Source organism: Dermacentor andersoni, chromosome 9, assembly GCF_023375885.2.
Source record: "Dermacentor andersoni chromosome 9, qqDerAnde1_hic_scaffold, whole genome shotgun sequence".
In the NCBI taxonomy this organism is placed as follows: Eukaryota; Metazoa; Arthropoda; class Arachnida; order Ixodida; family Ixodidae; genus Dermacentor; species Dermacentor andersoni.
The window spans coordinates 129,283,175-129,301,889 of NC_092822.1; the positions used below are offsets into that span (position 1 = coordinate 129,283,175).

At 44.8% G+C, this 18,715-nt stretch overlaps 1 protein-coding gene across 1 annotated transcript in view; it reads right to left on the reverse strand.

Annotated features, from left to right (window-relative positions):
- The window catches only part of LOC126529703 (multidrug resistance-associated protein 1-like), a 91,768-nt gene that overhangs the window by 17,457 nt on the left and 55,596 nt on the right, over positions 1-18,715 (reverse strand). The window contains exons 6-8 of the mRNA XM_072284609.1: positions 15,381-15,638; positions 11,090-11,293; positions 391-537 (exon numbers count right to left, since the gene is read on the reverse strand). Of these exons, the coding sequence (XP_072140710.1) occupies positions 391-537; positions 11,090-11,293; positions 15,381-15,638 (609 nt within the window). The remainder of the gene's footprint in view (positions 1-390; positions 538-11,089; positions 11,294-15,380; positions 15,639-18,715) is intronic.

Below are 18,715 nucleotides of genomic sequence, written 5' to 3' on the forward strand. Positions count from 1 at the left end.
CACTGGCGTGGCAGGTCACATTTTTTGTTACATTTGGTCAAATAGCTCCATTTTTGAGCTAGAACACCTTACAATTCTTCCTAGATTGCGTTTTGTTTTATTTAATGCTGCAAAGCTTCCTAAGTGACTGAAATAAGTTATGCGCAGTAATTATCGTTGACGTATGGCAATTGTTGGCGTGCTCCTTTCTTCGTGCATAAATGTGATGCTCGCGACTTCTCGCCTAATCGTTTTTTTTTAATTTAGACGAACTATTCATCTCATCAACCTTTGAGAAACAGTCATGGGAATTTCAGTGAAAACTCTTCGCTGTGTATTACTACGGCCTACAAAATCTGTAATATCGTGTGTGGCAGCAACGCAGAAAATTACGCTTCTTGCAGTACGCACCCTGTTCGTCATGATCATGAGAAGAGGCAGGCTGTTCAGGAACGCTTCAACGAGGGAGAGAAGGTAGACGCTGGAGAAGGATTCTGAAGCACTCAGCGTCCGTGCGGGTTGCAGCAGCCACAGCGTGGTGTACATGATTATTGTGAGCTGAAATGACAAGTGCGAAACAAATTGGTTAATATTTTTTGAATTACTGAAATGTCGCAGGACTACAATCTTATCAATCACGCTTGGCTATTCATATTAAGGCGTAATTATCTGACCGGTGGCACAGCAGGATGGTTCGGTAGTTATGGCGCTGACTGCGTGGTTGTGCGTTAGATCTCGGTGGCGGCGCTTGCATTCTCTCTTCGGCCAAACTGCAAGGTTTGCGCGTCCAGCTATTTGTGCGCAAAAGCTGCCCGGCTGCTGCTGCTGAGCTCTTTCGCACAGCCTGCCTCGCGATAGTGCACATTCGCCAGAACATATTGTGCTTGCTGCTGGTACGGGCTTTCTACGAATGAAAAAGTTGGTGCCGTGATATCCTTGACATTTGAGGCAGCCCTTGAAGCGTAGCAAATTGTCGCTCGAAATCACTAAGAAAAATTTCGGAAGGCCATTATTTCCTGTCATAGAAGTATCGTTCTTACTGCGTTAACATTTCTTTAAAATGGCTTTCATCCAAAGGAGACTGGGCTTTCTTCCAGTAAAACACGTTGTCGGGCTGCTTGGTGCATAGCTTTGAAAAGATGAAGCGTCAACAGTGACAGCACACTAAGACGGAACAAAGACAGGAGAAGGCGCTTCCTGTCTTCCTTTCTTCGATCCTCACTTGACCGCAGACCGCATAGAAAATGTTAGAAGCGGCATTGTTTCGGATACTCCACTTCATGCATGGAAAAGCTGTCACTGCTAGCAAACGGAGCGTTCACCATGGCTTATAAGCAGATAAAAAATAACAAGGTAAGGTGAACTAAGCGCTGCAAAAGCGTACCTACATGCTGGTAAGGCACGTTCACCCTAATATATTGTTCTTGGTAAAGCTCAAGTCTATAGTCCGGCTATCCATCAAGTGTTATCCACAGGAACGGTAGCCGGTTGCCCAACGCGCGAATTCTGCAGAATCGCTGCGGCCATTGCAAAGCACTGACACAGTGCAGAGCAAGCGAGATTATTCTGCGACTTACGATAGTGAAAGCGTTGATAACTTTTTGTCACAACTCGTTGCAAGTTTTCATGTATGGATAGAGCTTCTATAAAAAGTTGTACATAATTGACGCTTCACGGAAGCCGCTCCGTGGATGGTTTTAAATATAGCTTGTGGATTCGCTTCAAAAATGTTCTTTCAAGGTCTGGAACCATGCAGGTTATGGTTGCACTGCCATGCGTTGACGAGAACTGTGCTGCCACAGCCCGTGTGCCTCAGACGCAATGGCTGTATTCACCACACTGCCACTACATGTCAGGCAAAGGGACAGCACGAGAGAACCAGTCAGAATGCAGCCGGCGAGATGCAGAAATGCTATACAAACGAATCGATCTGTTGTCGTAAAGACACATTCTAAATTTTTATTTTGGGAATGCCGATTGGAAAGTTTGGTAACTTGCATAAATGTTATAGATATTCAGCAGCTGGAAGACATATCATAGACCAAAAATAAACGAATACACTGCGCGAGCGCAATAAACGAAAAAACTACACAATTTAATAAGCGCTTTGATTACACTCACATACCAATAAATTGGCCTACGAGAGTTCACAAAATGTCACCGTAATGCGCTCTGACTATTGCAGAGAAAAACTTTACCAGCAACTTAATAACATTATGAACAGTAGGTAGGAAAACGTGCGATTTATGCCCAAATGCTTCAGATCCCAGGGTACGACTTCTGGCGCCCTATAAATTCGTACATATAGGAACCGAACAAAATACTATAAAATCTATAACAATGTCTAAATTCTACGATAATGAGTGCGGCGCTTCTGACGAGGTACATGAGGCAAAAAATAACGAATGGAGACCCTAGAGAGTAAATCGTTCACTCGGATCCCTTTCGGGTAAAATGAGATCTGGAAATTTGCATTCGTTGAAGAATTTGCATTCGTGTCTGCCAGCAGCTATATAAACCGTTCAACACCCAGGCACCACTTCAGTCAGCGTCAATTCGCTTCTTTGTCTAACCCTGATTTTCGCTCTTGGCAGGTCAGTTTGATTTGCCAATTGCTGTAACTGGTTATATTGCATTTTTGTTCGCCGCTAACTGCAATAATGCCTGGTACATGCTGTGCTTGCACCAAACCCGTGGACGGGAAGTGTTTGACTTGTTCTCGTTGCAAAAGTAATTACCACTTTGGAAAGAACTGTTCTACTATCACGAAAAATGCATTTTCAAAAAATTGACTGCTAAGCGTGCGACCTGGACATGTCCATCATGCGAATCCAGTACAAGAAATAATTCCGACTCAGACGATAGTGATGCTCCTTTTGGGCATAAATTCTCTGCTGTTAACAGCAACCTCGACCAACTGAGAGTTACGGTTGAAGCACTCGCAACTAAAGTGGAGGAACTACTTTAATTTAAGGCAACAGTTGAAAAGATGGCTGAAACTGTTACTGAAATTCAAACGTCAATTGAGTTCCTTTCTAATAAATATGACTCTGTTATGTCCAGCCTGGAAGCTAACCAAACAGAATTAACTCAGCTACATGCCCGAATGGAATCACTTTCTGAGGCTGTTGACGCTCAAACTGAGCTACTGGATAAATCAAGGTGCGCAGTTAATGATCTTGAACAGTACAGCAGGCGATGCAACTTCGAAATACATGGCCTCTGAACCAACCTTAATGAAAATTTTGTTTCTTCTATGGGTGATCTAGCTAAGAAACTAGCGTTTCGAGAGTTTGAAGTGAATACAATTGCTTCAATACATCGAATACCGAAGAAGGGCAGTTCGACTCCCGCTATCCTTGTGCAGATGTGTGACGTAGCGTCTAAAGAAAAATGGCTTGCTCTACGAACAAAGCTTCGCGATTTGCCTACGGATGAGTCTCATCCTCGATTGTATTTCAATGAAAATTTGACAAAGACAAACAAGGAGCTTTTCCGGCTGGCCAGGGCTAAGGGAAAAGAAAAGCAGTACAAATTTGTTTGGACACGTAACGGCAGCGTTCTGGCCAAGAAATTAGAAGTGAAGTCTGTCATCCGCATTGAGAGGATGTCTGACCTGGATAAGATCTGCTAAGCATGAGTAATCTTGAATTCCTTGAGTGTAAACTTTCTGAAGTAACAAGATTTTTCACAAGTGACGACCAACTTGCATTTCGCGCAACGCACGTTAATATCCGCAGTACCGAAAGCACTGGGATGAATTCATGGCCCTAACTTCACCTTTTCGTTCTACGTCTGACATTTGTACTGACGCAAATTAATATTTCAGCTGATACTTTCAATCCCTACGCAATATCGGGTTACCAAGCAATTTCATGTACACGACCTGCAAAAAAAAGGAGGCGGCGCACAGTTTTTGTGAGTGACAGTTGGACTATTAAAGAGCAAGATTTTGACTTCCAGCAAGCAGAAGTTGTAGCATTGCGTATGAGCACGCCAGCTATCTCTTTGATACTCTTTGCAGTATATTGACCCCCCTGGTTCAATGGCAGGCTCTTTTTGGCCGAACTTGACATCGCCCTCTCAGCTCACTTGCATGAAGAATATATCTGTGTAATAGGCGATATTAACATAGATACCTATCGCCTTTCTATGGCTCTGGTCGCAGCTTATTTTGAGCTGTTATCAAAATGGGGACTGCAATCAACTGTCCAAAAAGCAACGCGAGAAAAATTTCTGGTGGGCCAACTGGTCGTCTCTTGCATCGACCATATAAATATAAGAGCTACAAATTTCCCCCTACAATCTGTTATCGTGGAAGCAAAACTGTTAGACCACTACTTCGTTTGTTGCTGTTTAGCACGGAAATCAAACCCTCCAACAGCGGATCACGGCAAAAAAGAAATATCCATCTGTGATCCCAAAATCTTCTACAGACTGGAATCGGAATAAGATTGGGAAGTGTTCTTGGAAAAAGTGTCCCCGATAGAGATTTATGATAAACTGGTTGAACTAGTACATGAGTTTAAGAAAGCGACTACTCGCGTGGTTGAAATGAGGCAGCGCAATAAAGAAACCTCCTGGATGACCTCCAAAATACTATCAGCTATAAAAGAAAAACATTTGCTCTGGGCCCAGTCGAAAAGGGCACCTGCATCTATCCTGCTACGGTCAAAGTTCAAGGTTGCAAGAAATATAGTAAATGCAATGATTTGTCAGGCTAAACGAGTACACTTCCGCAACAAGTTTAAGAATGCAGGCTAAAATACTATAAAAACGTGGTCTTTGATTAATAATCTAAGAGGTGTCAAAAGGCGTGGCAATGATGGAAAAGATTTTGTGTCGTATTTTGCCACTGATGAAGAAATCATAGCTAATGAATTCAACAAGTTTTTCTCGCAAGTTTAAGGTAGTGCGCAACAGCATCCCTTATTTTGTACTCTTAAGAACAACACAGTCGTATCTGCACACCTACCTTTGCTAAGTGAGGATGAGCTAAGTTCAATTATTTTTGGTCTCAAACGCAATAGATCTGTGGGAATAGACGACATTTCAGTTGATGATCTGCGAACCTTGTTCGACATACTTAAAGGCGTGTTTCTGTCGCTGTTCAACAGCATTATCTCAAGTGGCATGATTCTGGTGAACAGGAAAGCGGCTATTATTACCCCAATTCATAAAGGTGGTGCCGATAATAGATATGAGAATTATCGTCCTATTTCAGTCTTGCCCTGCTTGGCTCAAATATTAGAAAAAACATCTGCTGTTTACAAGGACAAGTTTCTTAGATAAGCATAAAATCCTGTCACCACATCAGTATGGTTTTGTACAAAGTAACGGGACGAAAATGCGTTTGGAGGACTTTTCGGACATGTTAAACCGATCTTTTGAATGTAACCAAGTGGTGTGTGCACTGTTTCTGGATGTCAGCAAGGCTTTTGACAGCGTCTGTCACACTGCGGTATTTTATAAATTGTCCAGGTTAGGCTTCCGTGGAGTGTGTCTTTCGCTTTTGGAAATTTTTTTACAGCAGAGAACGCAATAGATCTCGATTTGGCGGACAAAAAGTGCTTCTGTGCTAATAAAAGCTGGCGTTCCTCAAGGTTCCATAGTTTGTCCGCTGTTATTTAACGTCTACGTGAATGACCTTTCAAACCCTGTGCCTGTAGGCCTGTATCAATACGCTTACGATACTCATCCCAGTCGCCGAACTACTCTGACTCCCTTTCTTCTCTTCAAGCTGCAGCAACTATTGCTATGGACTGGTTCTCACGCAACCTAATCAGAGTTAACAGCTCTAATACTCAAATAATATGCTTTCACAGCCCGATGAAGAAGGTAGATTTAAACCATCAGCTGTTCTTGCACGCATCTGATTGCTCTCAATGTCATTGTCTACCCCTGAGCTGTAAAACTACAGTGAAATACCTGGGAGTATACTTTGACAGTGCTCTTTCTTGGAATTATCACTGATCCCACGTTTGTAAAAAGCTCCAAACCATCTCCTGTGTGCTTTACAACATTAGGTACTACATGGCGCTTTCATTAGGCAAAGTTATTGTAAACGCTCTCGCTTATAGCGTACTGCATCGTGGCATAACGATTTATGGTCACTGTGCATTTCGTTGGAAAAACAGGATCAAATCTCTCCTACGATCTTTGTTAAAAAATATTGGCTATGATTTAGGCTTGCACTCCAATTCTGATGTTTTTAAGGCATTTTCGCTACCTGATTTTGATCGCCTTTTGATGGAAACGATTGTCCTGAAACAATTTAGTTTAGTGTCTATAATATTCCATATGTTCCCACACGATCTCTCCGATCGAAGGAACCTTTTTGTATTTCCCGACGGTTTACAAGATACTGAAAGCGAGTAAGAGACTTTTACGTTCCCTTTCACTTTAACAGGTTACCTCCAAGTGTTCGCCGAGCAAAAACTAAATATAAAAAAATGATGTTGCGATACACTAATTAGTGGGTTTACGACGTTTTACACATATGCCCCACCACTTGTCAAGTAAATCCTGTGGTTTCACTGGTTACTGCAGCATTTTTTGCACTGATCTGAGTATTGTCACGCCATTTTGGTTTTTCTTCCTCTCTATTTATTCTGACGTGATTTCATTTCTGTAACTTGGGCTTTGTTTCTATTTTTTGGCACTGTACTAATTTGATGTTCCGTAATTTTTAATGTGCGTTTATGCCTGTGTGTATATCTGCGCGGTTCTGCTGCCTGTCGGGCTCTGCCACTCAAGCCCAATAAGGCTTTGGCAGGCCGGATTTTTGTACATTATTTTATTACTTGGCGCAATAAAGTATTGTTATTATTATTATTATTATTAATATTATTATTATCTTCATAGCATTTTACTGAAATTCTGTCTCACCGAAGATGTCATGACTCAGCTAATATAATACTGAGTAATACTGAGCTAATATTTATTCTTTGCTAGCTTCAAAACTAGTTAAGGAGGGAAAATGTTTTTGGTCCGAAGTCGGAGCACCTCGATGACTCGAGTGGACGCGTGAAGCCTTTGTTCTTTACAGAGATGCTCTTTTCGAACGCGTGGGCGTCTGACCAAACTACCGCTCTCCCTCACAGAACCCAAATATGATTCTTCAAACTCTCATTTTCACAAAGAGTCACAAACCAACCAACCAACCACGCATGCACACATGGGGTTCACACCATATCAACGAATAGCAACAAACTTTTCGTGATGGACACAGGACTGGTGAAAACAATGGCACAATCTACAACATGCAAGGAGATAGGTTCCCGAAAGACACGTATGATCTCACTCTCCCCTACGTAACACCCCCCTTATCCGCCTTGATGTCCTCCGGCAGGCTCCATCTCGCACTTGTAATCAAAAATCGCCCCTGTTGTTTTGTTTTCTCTACGCCCCAACCCGCAGGTTAAACATTTCCTTCAGGAAGCCTCTGCGTCAGCTTCGATGAATGTTCCCACGAAGCCGTGACTACGCGTATTGATAACATGTGTGTACGACAGTGGTCTGCCGTGCCAGTCCCAAGAAAACTTGGTTGTGCGAGCTGTAAACCGGGTCGCTAGAACATCGTAACTGTGACTCGATGGTGGTCGCGCACAAAAGCTCATCATCGGTCGCTACGTGGCCGTGAAAATATCTTGGTTTTGTCAAAGCATTCTGACAAGGCACGCGCGGATGTCAAACAGTGGCACTTAAATCGGGTGGCCGAGCATCGCGTCGCCAATTTTCGTGAGTGCGCTACCCCATCTGGAAGTGAGGCCCAAAAACAAAGCACAGTGGTGGCTGAGAATGTCAGCGGGACATCTGGGTAGCCCGGGGACGTCTAGCAGTGGCTTCAAGCACACCCCCTTCCTCCTCTTTGGGCCCGTCTCCCTGAACGCTTCCCATTCAGCTCGAACCGTCTTCCCTTTTGTTCCGAGCGAGGGCGCGCACTTGGAGGCTCTTCTACGGCGCATCTCTTTCCGTTCCTGCAGTGTTCCCTCTTCGCGGAATCCTTCGTTTGGGGTGAGTAGCCGATAGAGCAGCGTGTGAAATGCTCGTGCGCTCGGCAGTACTAGCATAAACTGGACCAAACAACAACAGCCACACCGATTCCGTGTGCCTCATATTGAGTTATATGTTCTGCAAAAACCAAAGACATTTTCTTTCTTCCTTTTTTACAGCCCAAAGCAAAGAAGGATGACACATTATTTAAATATAACCTTATTCGACTGTAATCCCGTATAGTATAAGCAAAATTAGTTTGGTGACAACCACTTTACAGCATCTTTCTGGTCTCTTGAGCTTATCTTCTTGTTTGCGTCTTCGGCACACAATAAATTAAGGATTGTTCAGCGATAGTCTGTCTTCCATGCCTATTGTCAGAATAAATGATTTCAATATTCCGGGCAAGTATGAGACAGCTATAACTAAGCCATAAAAAAGGGACCCCCCCGTCCCCTCATCCTTGAAACGGTTTTAAAGAAATCAAAAAGGGCACACGCAAAAGATGACGCTTACGGGCGTATAAGAGTGCTCCAACACTATACATTATTCATCCTGCCTGTGTGGTAGTAAAGCTGAAGGGCGAGTATGTATGCCCAGCAACCATTGCAGAGATTACATGAACCGCATTTAGAAATAGACAGCGTTTTTTTCTACTCTGTACTTGAGCCATAGACCAGGTGTATATATTTCTGAGGCTTTACGAGCCAAAACCACGATATCATCATGAAGCACGCCAGAGTGGAAAGCTTCGGATTAATTGTTGCCACCTGAGGTTCAATTGCCAAGGCAGCAATGCAGGAAAGAGAACGACACAAAAATGTGCGAAATTGATGCTACGAACGTTGAACTAACGACTGAGTTTCTTTTTTCGCTCATGGAGTGACGCATATAGATACAAAGGATAGTATCTAGCCGGACTTGTTCGTAAGAACACATTCTTTAGCAAACAGTGGCAATACCGGGATACAGAAAAGAGGCACACGGCACAGGCGCAACAAGTATGCGTATTGCGCGAGCGCAGAATATATAGGCAGAGAAGTAACAGTAAAGACATCATTGGCATGAAAACACGAACAGAATGTCGGTGGAGATCGCTTAAACAGAATGCATGTGGGTGTAGATCGGTTAAGGTTGCAGATACGCGATTTTCCTGTCTGATATCTGGATGGATGGTGAACTAATGCATGAAGGACCACGTTGGGTGATGGCAAATGCTTCAATAATTTCACGCGTGCACTGGTCCGCGTGATTTTGAATGACAGTGACCTTTCTAAAATAGGGGATGCATTCCCACGACCTGCAATGCAGATCAAGATTGCTGCTGTAATTTTGTTTTATGTTGTTGGGGGGGGGGGGGGGGGGCGTGCTCCCGGAGGCGAACATTGAGGCAGCGTGCTCGTTGTCCTACGTAGGAGCGCCCGCACTTCAAGGGCATTCCGTAAAGGACTGCTGTGATGCAGCTGGTGAGGGGCTCCTGATGCTTCTTGTCACAACATTTTTTGTGTCTCGGTTGACCCTCCTGCATGAAGTGTTCAGCTTTCTCCAAAAACAACCGAAACACCCACCCTTCCCGCGGTCTTTTTCAATCTGTGGGACACCCCGTGCACACAGGGAATGGCAGCCGTCTTCGAATTATTGATTTCCGTTTGGCGTATCTTCTTTTTCTGGTGGATTTCCTCTAACATGTTTTTCGCTAGCTGTAGCAGGACGACGCTCCTGTAAAACCAGCCAGCAAAAGCCGCTGCACCTGGCCTTCAAAGGCTATTTCAATCTCGTGTAAGCATGATCTTTGCAGTGCATTACGGAAAACGGCCTTTGCGATTCTCCTCTTCACTGACCTTGAGCGAGCCAACGAAAAAGGCAAGCGGCGTTTGGCTTAGCGAGGTGCATACCTCGAGCATACATGTTCTTTCTTGAACAACAGGACAAAGTACAGGAAGCGCAAGGTGTTGTCCTCCGGTAGCTCCTTTGTGAACGTAATACCATTGATATTCTCTACAAAGCTTTTGTAGACGACTTGTACCATTTAAGCAAGGTCGTCTTCAGTCGCATCAATGAAGGTGACGTAATCGTCTACGTACCTGAGCACCTTTTTGGCGTGGGCCGTTGGGAGGTTCCTTTCAATGTCACGGTCACCGCTGGATAGCAACAGGTCACTCAGTAGAGGTGCAAGGCATGAGCCAATGCACACTCCTTCGTTTTCGAGGAACATCTTCCTTGCGAACTGGAGCACCGTGGAGTGCAGCTACAGCACAAGCAAGTCGGGAAACCTGTCTACACTTGTGCCGCACTTGTTTTGGAAGAGCACACTCCGCATGCCTCAATTAATTTCAATTATTTATCGTTTCTTTATTTGATTTATTAGGCACAAATAATTTCCACTATTAGGTCCTTGGTTTCAGCGTTAATTGGCTTCTTATGATATTACTAATAAAAATAGGCCCTCTGGTTAACCCACTTTCTTCTCGTTTATTATGCAACGTGGGTCTTGAATCCGGCAGCATTGATGCATTAAGATAGCATGTGTGGGTATATTGACCAGTTGCCTTCACCCAAAAAGGTTCTCGTGGGGTTTGTGGCAGAAAGGATGTTCCACATCCGCCCCCAAGGTTTGTAAGTGGTGGCGCTGGCTAACACTCCCAGGGTTCTACTATTAAGCATAAATGTCCATGAAAGAGGATGGGCAAATAGCACCGTGGTAGCTCAACTGGTAGAGCATCGCACGCGTAGTGCGAAGGTTGTGGGATCGTTCCCCACCTGCGGCAAGTTGTTTTTTCATCCACTTTCATTTCCATTATTTATCGTTTTTTTTATTTCATTTATTAGGCACAAGTCATTTCCCCTATGTGGTTTGGTGTCAGTGTTTGTTGGCTTCTTATGATATGGCCAATAAAAATCGGGCGCTGGGTTAACGTCCTTTCTTCTCTTTTATGTTCTGTAATAGAAATCCCCGTGGTTGGAAAGGAAGCTGGCTATAATGCCTGAAACGCCGATATCAGTCGGTTACCTGAAAGGCAGAGTATGATAATGCTTTCGAGTGAAATCTAGGATAAACAGTAGTGTTCCTGTAGTTTTGTAATGTATCAGCCTCTGCTGAACCAGTTGAACCTACCAGGGAACCAGCAGCGCCAGTGAATGCCTCGAGTACTCCGCTGATGATGTCTACCTTGAGAACGCAGCGCAGCTCCTCCGACCTGAGTGCATGCAGGACTTTGGCGTGGTTTCGCTCCCATGCGTACATCTTCACGGTGCGAATGGAGTTTAGGAGCTCGAGCACGCGCTTTAGTCGCTCGTCACGCTTTTGCAGGCTCACTCGCTGTAAGAGAGAAAAGAAGTTACGGAAAGGGCAACGTCTTAAGAACACAGGATGCAGCACAGCATTCGTGAATATTGATAGTTTCCTTTTCACATTATGATTTAAATATCAAATGTCAGGAATGTATGTCATGGCTGCATGCTATCTGTTTTCACTTATCTAGGAGCGTTTTATTTTACCATTTGCATTTGAGGAGTGTTCTGGATTACTACTTCCATGACTTCACCATTACTTGCAGCGCAAAACCCAAACTGCGTGCAATAGCTTGTCGTAGTGAATTGCCAGCATTCACCTTTTTTGTATGTAATTCTATTTCGTGTAATGAAATGTTGGTGAGTGTGAACACTCTACTCATTGTCTTAATGTAGCGTTATTGTAATCGTTCCCAATTTAGTGAATGTTTTTTCTTTAGATAGTGAGAAAACACGCGTATACGTTTAGGCAAGCTGTTCGGTGCACGTGTAGTTTGACAGCTTCATTATGTATTTAGGCATTCTTCGCTTAACAGTAAAAATACTTCTTTCAATGTGTTATAATATTGTGCTAACCTTGTGCTAATATTGTGCTAACATTAACTGGCCTCTGCTTTCTGTAAATAACAGGGGTTGTATAGCGTAAAACTATTCCAATATGTTTTTATTCCAATCTCCTGACGTCAAATTCGTGTAACCGCCGACGCAAGCATCGGGCGGTCACCTGTAGGCTTGTCAGAACAGATCAATCAAACGCTCTCCTCGTTCATAGGAGGTCTCTTTCGTTTGCTTGAAAAACAAATAGCATTGCCCACACTGAGCGGCTTGTCTTATCTGATCGGCTCAGAAGAGGCGAAGAGCACGCTCAAGTGGATAGGGACTCGATGGGGTGAAGCCACAGCACTGAAAATCAATAACCGGATGAAGAGGGTGGTGCTTGCGTCTGTGATTGGTCCGCTTTCATTTACTTAGCTTGCGATGGCTGGTCAAACATCGCGGCACTATGCAACGGAAGCTTAAAAATGACGCTAAAGGAATCCTCAGCGAAGAAAAGTTGGCAGAACGAGGTCGTAAACGTGCCGAAAGTGCTTGAAAACGTTACAGGGCCACGCAAAAAGTTTCATTACACGCAAACAAACCCATGCTCTTCGGCAGGTGCAATTACCCAGTGCCTGAGCGATCGGCGGCAGCCATCTTTTATTCCTTTCGGAACGGGGCAGCCTGCGGCTATTCCGAAGAAAATTCGGTTTTGGTTCGGCATATTAATGCATCTTTAACGCGTACACGTCACTTTGACGTGGTGAGTTCTTGCGGTTTTGTGACGTCGTGTGAGAGGCAGGTGAAGTGGGTGCAGCTCGAAAACTTTTGACCAATAGCCGAGGGCTAATGGCGGAAAGGCGTCGAATCAAAAATAACATTTTTTTCTTCTGTCAAATCACGCATAATCGCCGTGTACACGTCATATCAGATGGGAAGCTATCACGGTTTTCGTGGCGTCGCGTGGCTGACAGGTGAAGAGGGGGGGGGGGTCCGAAACGTTTTTGACCAATTGCGCAGGGCTGATTGCAGAATTCGAATGGAAAAAGTTGGAAGAGCTTTACGTTATAGCACCCCAGGTGACCGTTATGCGAAGCTAAACAATTTACCGATTTTATTCTAGACTTCAACCTGCATCAAGTGATATGTCCTACAAAAGCGGATAACAACCTTGACCTTATGATCACATCTTGCCTTGATAGCTTAAAGAGCGTTACCACATTACCCGGTTTTAGCGATCATAACCTCATCCATATCTGCATGACAATACCGCGCAATAAAAAGTAACCTACAACTAAAATATTAAAAGATTACAAAAGGACAGATTTTGACACCGTGAATAACGAACGGCAAATGTTCTATATGATTTTCAGCAGTCTTACTTAACAAGAACTGTTGATAGCAACTGGATGTTTTATAAGAACGTGTTGCTCAACTTAGGAGTTAAATACATACCAAAAGTTGTCGCAATATCCGATTCGAACAATCAATGGTTTAATAAACTGCTTAAAGCTCTCCTTAGTATAAAGAAAAGGCTTTACAGAAAAGCCAAACTTACAAATAACTCAGAAACACGAGGAAAAATACGAACTGTGGGCTAACGAATGTACTGAGGAGCTAACGATAGCCAAAGATAACTTATTTAATCATGTCATTCTGACTATTCTACGATAAAATGCCAATAAATTTGGCGCTTACTTTCAGTAAGGACACATGCTACACAGATTAAACTAACAGATTCGAATGGTAATCTCATTAACTCTGAGAAATGCGCGTAAGCTCTTAATGACTACTTCACCTCAGTTTTATCCAACACAAGTGACATTCCCATTGAACCAATACCACCACTTTCAGTAAAATTAACACCAGTCATCAAGATCAACATTGTAGGCGTATGTAGGCTGAAGTCTCTGAAACTAACCACCTAAGCGGGTTGTGATGGCAGTAACGCCAAAATACTTGTTAACACCAGTAACCATTCTAGCCAGGTATATACCTAATATTTACGCAATGCTTAATGACGGAGAACTTGCCCGACGACTGGAAAAAGGCCCATGTTGAACGAATCTTCAAGATTCGCGACAGCTCTCGCGCTATAAGTTATCGCCCTATCTTTCTGACCAGCATACCTTCCAAACTGCAAGAACATATAATCTCATCCAGCCTAGTGACTCACTTGGAATCTATCAACTTCTTCTACCCTCACCAGCACGTCTTCAGAAAGCTATTTTCATGCTAGACCCAACTCGCGGAGTTCACCCATGACATTGATTTATGCAATTTTCTTGGATTACTAGAAAGCATTCGACCGCGTTTGCCCCAATCACCTACTTCAAAACTTCGCGTCTATGGGAATCCCAAGTAGTTTGCTTTACTGGCTTGAACACATCTAAACAGGCGTACGCAGTGGACCTCTACAAATAACCATAATTCGTCCTACAGCAGCCTAACATCGGGTGTGTCACAAGGCGCCGGTTTATCGCCCCTACTTCTTATCTACGTCATTGACTTACCTGCTAACGTTAAGAATAAATTACGTCTTTTCGCGGACGACTGTGTCATATATTCGCCTACTAAAGGCTCGAATGACATCACCGCACTACAACAGGATCTCGATTCCATCGCAGTATGGTGGGAGAAATGGTTCATGCCGCTTAACCTTACTAAATGTAAGGCTGTGTTATTCACCCGCAACCACACCTCAACCAGTCAAACCTACACAATTAATTCAGTTCGTATCAATCATGTCCCGCTTTGCAAATACCTCGGCGTTTACATGACATTGGCACTATCATGGTCAACCCATATTGACCCTATCTATTCTACTGCTTCACGTACCCTTGGATATTTAAAACGTAACATGAAACCCTAATCACCAGAACTAAAAAAAAACTAGCATATCTAACATTCGTAGGTCCGCAGTTAGAAAATGCTTAATTCATCTGGCACCCTTTAGAATCACATCTCACCTATGGCATAGAAGCAATACAAAATCGCGCTGCTTGGTTTATAACTTCCACTTACTTTCGAGAAACCAGCATAACCGCACTAAAAGGTACACTTGAACTACAATCACTTGCTTCCCGCCGGATCATCTGTGGTCTCTGCTTGCTTCACACCTTTTATTACCACCACACCCCAGACATTCGCTGTTAATTCCACATTTACGTACATCCTTCCGCTTAAGCCACAGTCGTCGCATAGCACACATTATCACCCGATTATCTGCCATGAACACTTCATTCTTCGCTGACGCAATAACCCATTGGAGCACTCTCCCTGAAGATATTGTATAATGCACTAACCGGAAATCGTTCCCCGAAATGTTAAATACCAACAATGCCTAATTACCGATCCTACCTACCCTTACCCCAACACGATGCTCCCCTTTTTATCGCGATTGCTCCTGGCTTGCTTTTGTTTAGTGTTGTTTCTTTACTGCCCTGTACATTTGTGCTAACATTGTCGCAAGGATTAAAGCTCTCCCTTATTTAGCGCCTCCGGGCCTTTAAGATGTAAATAAATGAATGAAATTAATATCAGATCTCGTGCTGACAAATGTTCTACAGAAAGCGTACCTCGACAGCACGCAGTCTTGCGAGGAGGAATCCGAGTGCTGCGATGGTGAGCAGAAGCCACACGGCACAAGCCATGGCGGCTTCTATGCCGACCCGTCGGACAAGCATGTAGAATATCAGCGGCATGACGAGCAGACCAGCTGCCGGCATCGGGATCAGTGAGACGCTGAAAGACAACGTTGTGCAGTCCACGCTGAACACAGACATAATGTAGCCCGGAGGATTCAACCGGCAGGTGGTCGCCGAATGATGCAGCATCTGGAGAAGCGGGTGACGCGGTAACTGATGAAATTCATATTGGTAAATGAACACATCATGACGTCTGCAGCAAGATGAGCTACGAAAGCAGGAAGGGCACATGTTCTACAAGACCCTTTGTTTTCTCGTATTCAGCTCCTGCTAAACGTTTACGCACAAAATGGAAACAATAGAAATTCAGCCTTGATTTACCGCAATCACGTTAGGGAAGGCATTTGCATGTGCGCGAGCCTTCCTCTGGGGCTGCTACAGGGCCGACATGTCGAGCCAGCTGTGCGTGCAGGAGCTCGGCCGGGATCTACCGTCGCGGCCAGGTTGACGCGTGCATGAAGGAGCAGAGTAGAGATGCTGTTCTGCCACCGGTGGCAGTACGGCAAAACTCGGCAACATTTTTGTGCCTTTGGCGAACTAATAATGAACAGAATGAGGTGATGTCGAAAGTCGGCCTCGGCTGAGATGCGGCGATCAATAATAAACCACCGGAATGGCAGAAAGAATCAATGCGACGGCATTTTCTCTGTCCTTGTTTAAGTTTTGTGGCTTTCTATCATCTTTCATTCCCACAACCCCTTACCTACACAAAGAGTAGCTAGCCGGTTTATGAATAGCTAACATCTCGGTCATTCTCCCACGGTTCCTCTTCTTCTTGAGCGTAAGACTGGCGCGTCGGTCGTGCTTCGGTCGAAAGAGCTGAAGGACTTGATCGAGTGTCAACAAAACCGTGAACCCCTGGTGTTTATTGAAGCCACAATTGATGCCTGTAGCTAAGAGAGGGGAAGGATGAATACTGGCTGGGGGCCTGTATTCTGAACTCTGCCTGTGATTCACGCGATGTCACAAAACCACGAATACTTACCGCGTCACACTCACGTGTAACCACGTCACAGTGACGTGCACGCGTTAAGGATGTATTATTATGCCGAACAAAAGTTTCTTTCTTTTTATTAGCCAGAGACTGCACCGTTCCGAAAGCAATCGAAGACGGCTGCCTGCCGATCGCTCAGGCACTCACTACTCGCACCAGTCGGTGAGCACGATTTATTTCCGTTTAATAAACCTTTTTGCCTGGCGATAAAATGTTATCGGGCCCTTTCGGCACGTATACGACATCGCTTTGCCATCTCTTCCTTGCTGAGGATCCGTTTAAGTGGTATTCTTAACCCTATGTTGCACGCCGCTGCGATTTTCGACCAACCACCGCAAGCTAAGTAAGGGTGAGAGGACCAATCGTAGACGCCGTCCCCACCCTCTTCATACGGTTATCGGTTATCTATTTTCATTGCGCAGGCTCGGCTCCATCGGAACGCTCTCCACTTGAGCATTCTTCTCGCCTCTTGACAGCCAATTAGATAAGAAAAACCGCTCAGTGTAGGCAATGTTATTCGTTTTGAAACAAAACAAAACAAAGGTGAGCTCCTATGAACGAGGAGAGCGTTTGATTGGGCTCTTCAGGCAACGCTGCAGGTCACCGCCCGATGCTTGCGTCGGTGGTTACGTAAATTTCTCGTCAGGAGATTGGAATAAAAACAAACTGGAATATCCAAAATATTCAGATTGGAATAGTTTTACGTTACATGGCCCCAGTATTGCATTTGGTATCGCAGACGGGCAGCCTGCAGCGGCATGGTGCGAGGCGGCCCGCCTGGTTCGCTGTCCGTTGCCGCCAGTGTTGCGAGGATCAAGTGCATGTTTATGCAGTTGTGTATGAGTGTGCAGCTATGCATTCACACGACAAGCAACACCCGGCCACCCAGCAGAACAGCCCCGATCGAGCAGAACATCTTCTTTGTCGTCCGCATCTCTGTTCACCGAATCCTCTGTGGCGCGCAAAAAATCAAGTTCAATTAAACTGTAACCGCATAACACATGGAAATGCACTGAATGTACAGCCAACAGCAAAAGTTTACGGGATGCGGTTTCCCCTTTAAATGTGAATTCCTGCTCTGTTAATGCATGACACTACGGCCCAAACAATGAAAGGTTCCTTTCCTTCGAGCGCTTCCTAACCTTACGTGAAGCTTCCATACAGCGAAGGACCGATGGAGGAAGCAAGTGTACTCTGAAAGCTCCCTTCACCCGTCCTCGCGTGAGAAGCGGTTGCCGCATGCTTGGGTTCGAGATTATCTCTTAAAATCTTTCCGCGAACACCATTATTCTATAAAAAAATGTTGTATCGTCGCACGCTCTTTAAATTGAAGAGCTAATATAGAGAAGCGTGGACGCTTTCTTCTAGTTTTGTTTACTAAAGTTAAAAAAGTAGTGCATTACAGTGCAAAACTTGATGTACTCCATCAACGCTGGCACGCCGGCGTCGTGCAACGCCTAGCAACGCTTTCATGCCGCAGGCGTGACTTAAACGAACATGCCTGGCAAGACGTACCGTGCTCGCGTTTCTCCGCAGGTGGGTGACTGCGCGCATGCGCAAGCAAAAGTCGCGTGGTTAAGCAGTGAGGTGAAGCGCTCGTTCAGGGCCAGGCGTGGCGTAAGGACGCTTTGGAGCTACCTTATGCTGAGGAAGCACCAAGGAAGCCTTCACCGAGGGCCCCTCAGTAAGGAAGCTTTCAGAGTGACATAAGGTAGCATCACCGCAATGAAGGCTTCCTTACTGAGGTAAGGAAGATTTCATTGTTTGGGGGGGGGGCCCTACGTATTTAATGACTCACTGTGTAGGTGGTGAAGGCTGCTACATGCTGGAACATTTAATTCGAGGCTGTGTGACCACGCTTTGCAAAAATTCGGCATCTTGGCAGGTCCTGCGTCCCATGAACTTTTGCTGTTGACTTTATATATCATTATCCCCTCTCTCCCTTCAATATCATCGCCCCGATGGTTCGGAAGTAGGTAGGGTAGGAGAGGGTGATCGGCGTGCGTAGTAGGGTTTCATCGTAGACACGTGGACTATGTCCGGTTGTGGTGTACGGCGGCAGCATCACGTGGGGCTGTTTGGAACAACGTTGTAGTTGACGTCACTGAGGCGTTAAAGGACCCGGTATGGCCAAAAATAACGACGGGGAAGTTTCTCCAACGGGCCTCGAGATCCATACTTTGTCTCCGGGGCGGTAAGTGACTTCTCTGTG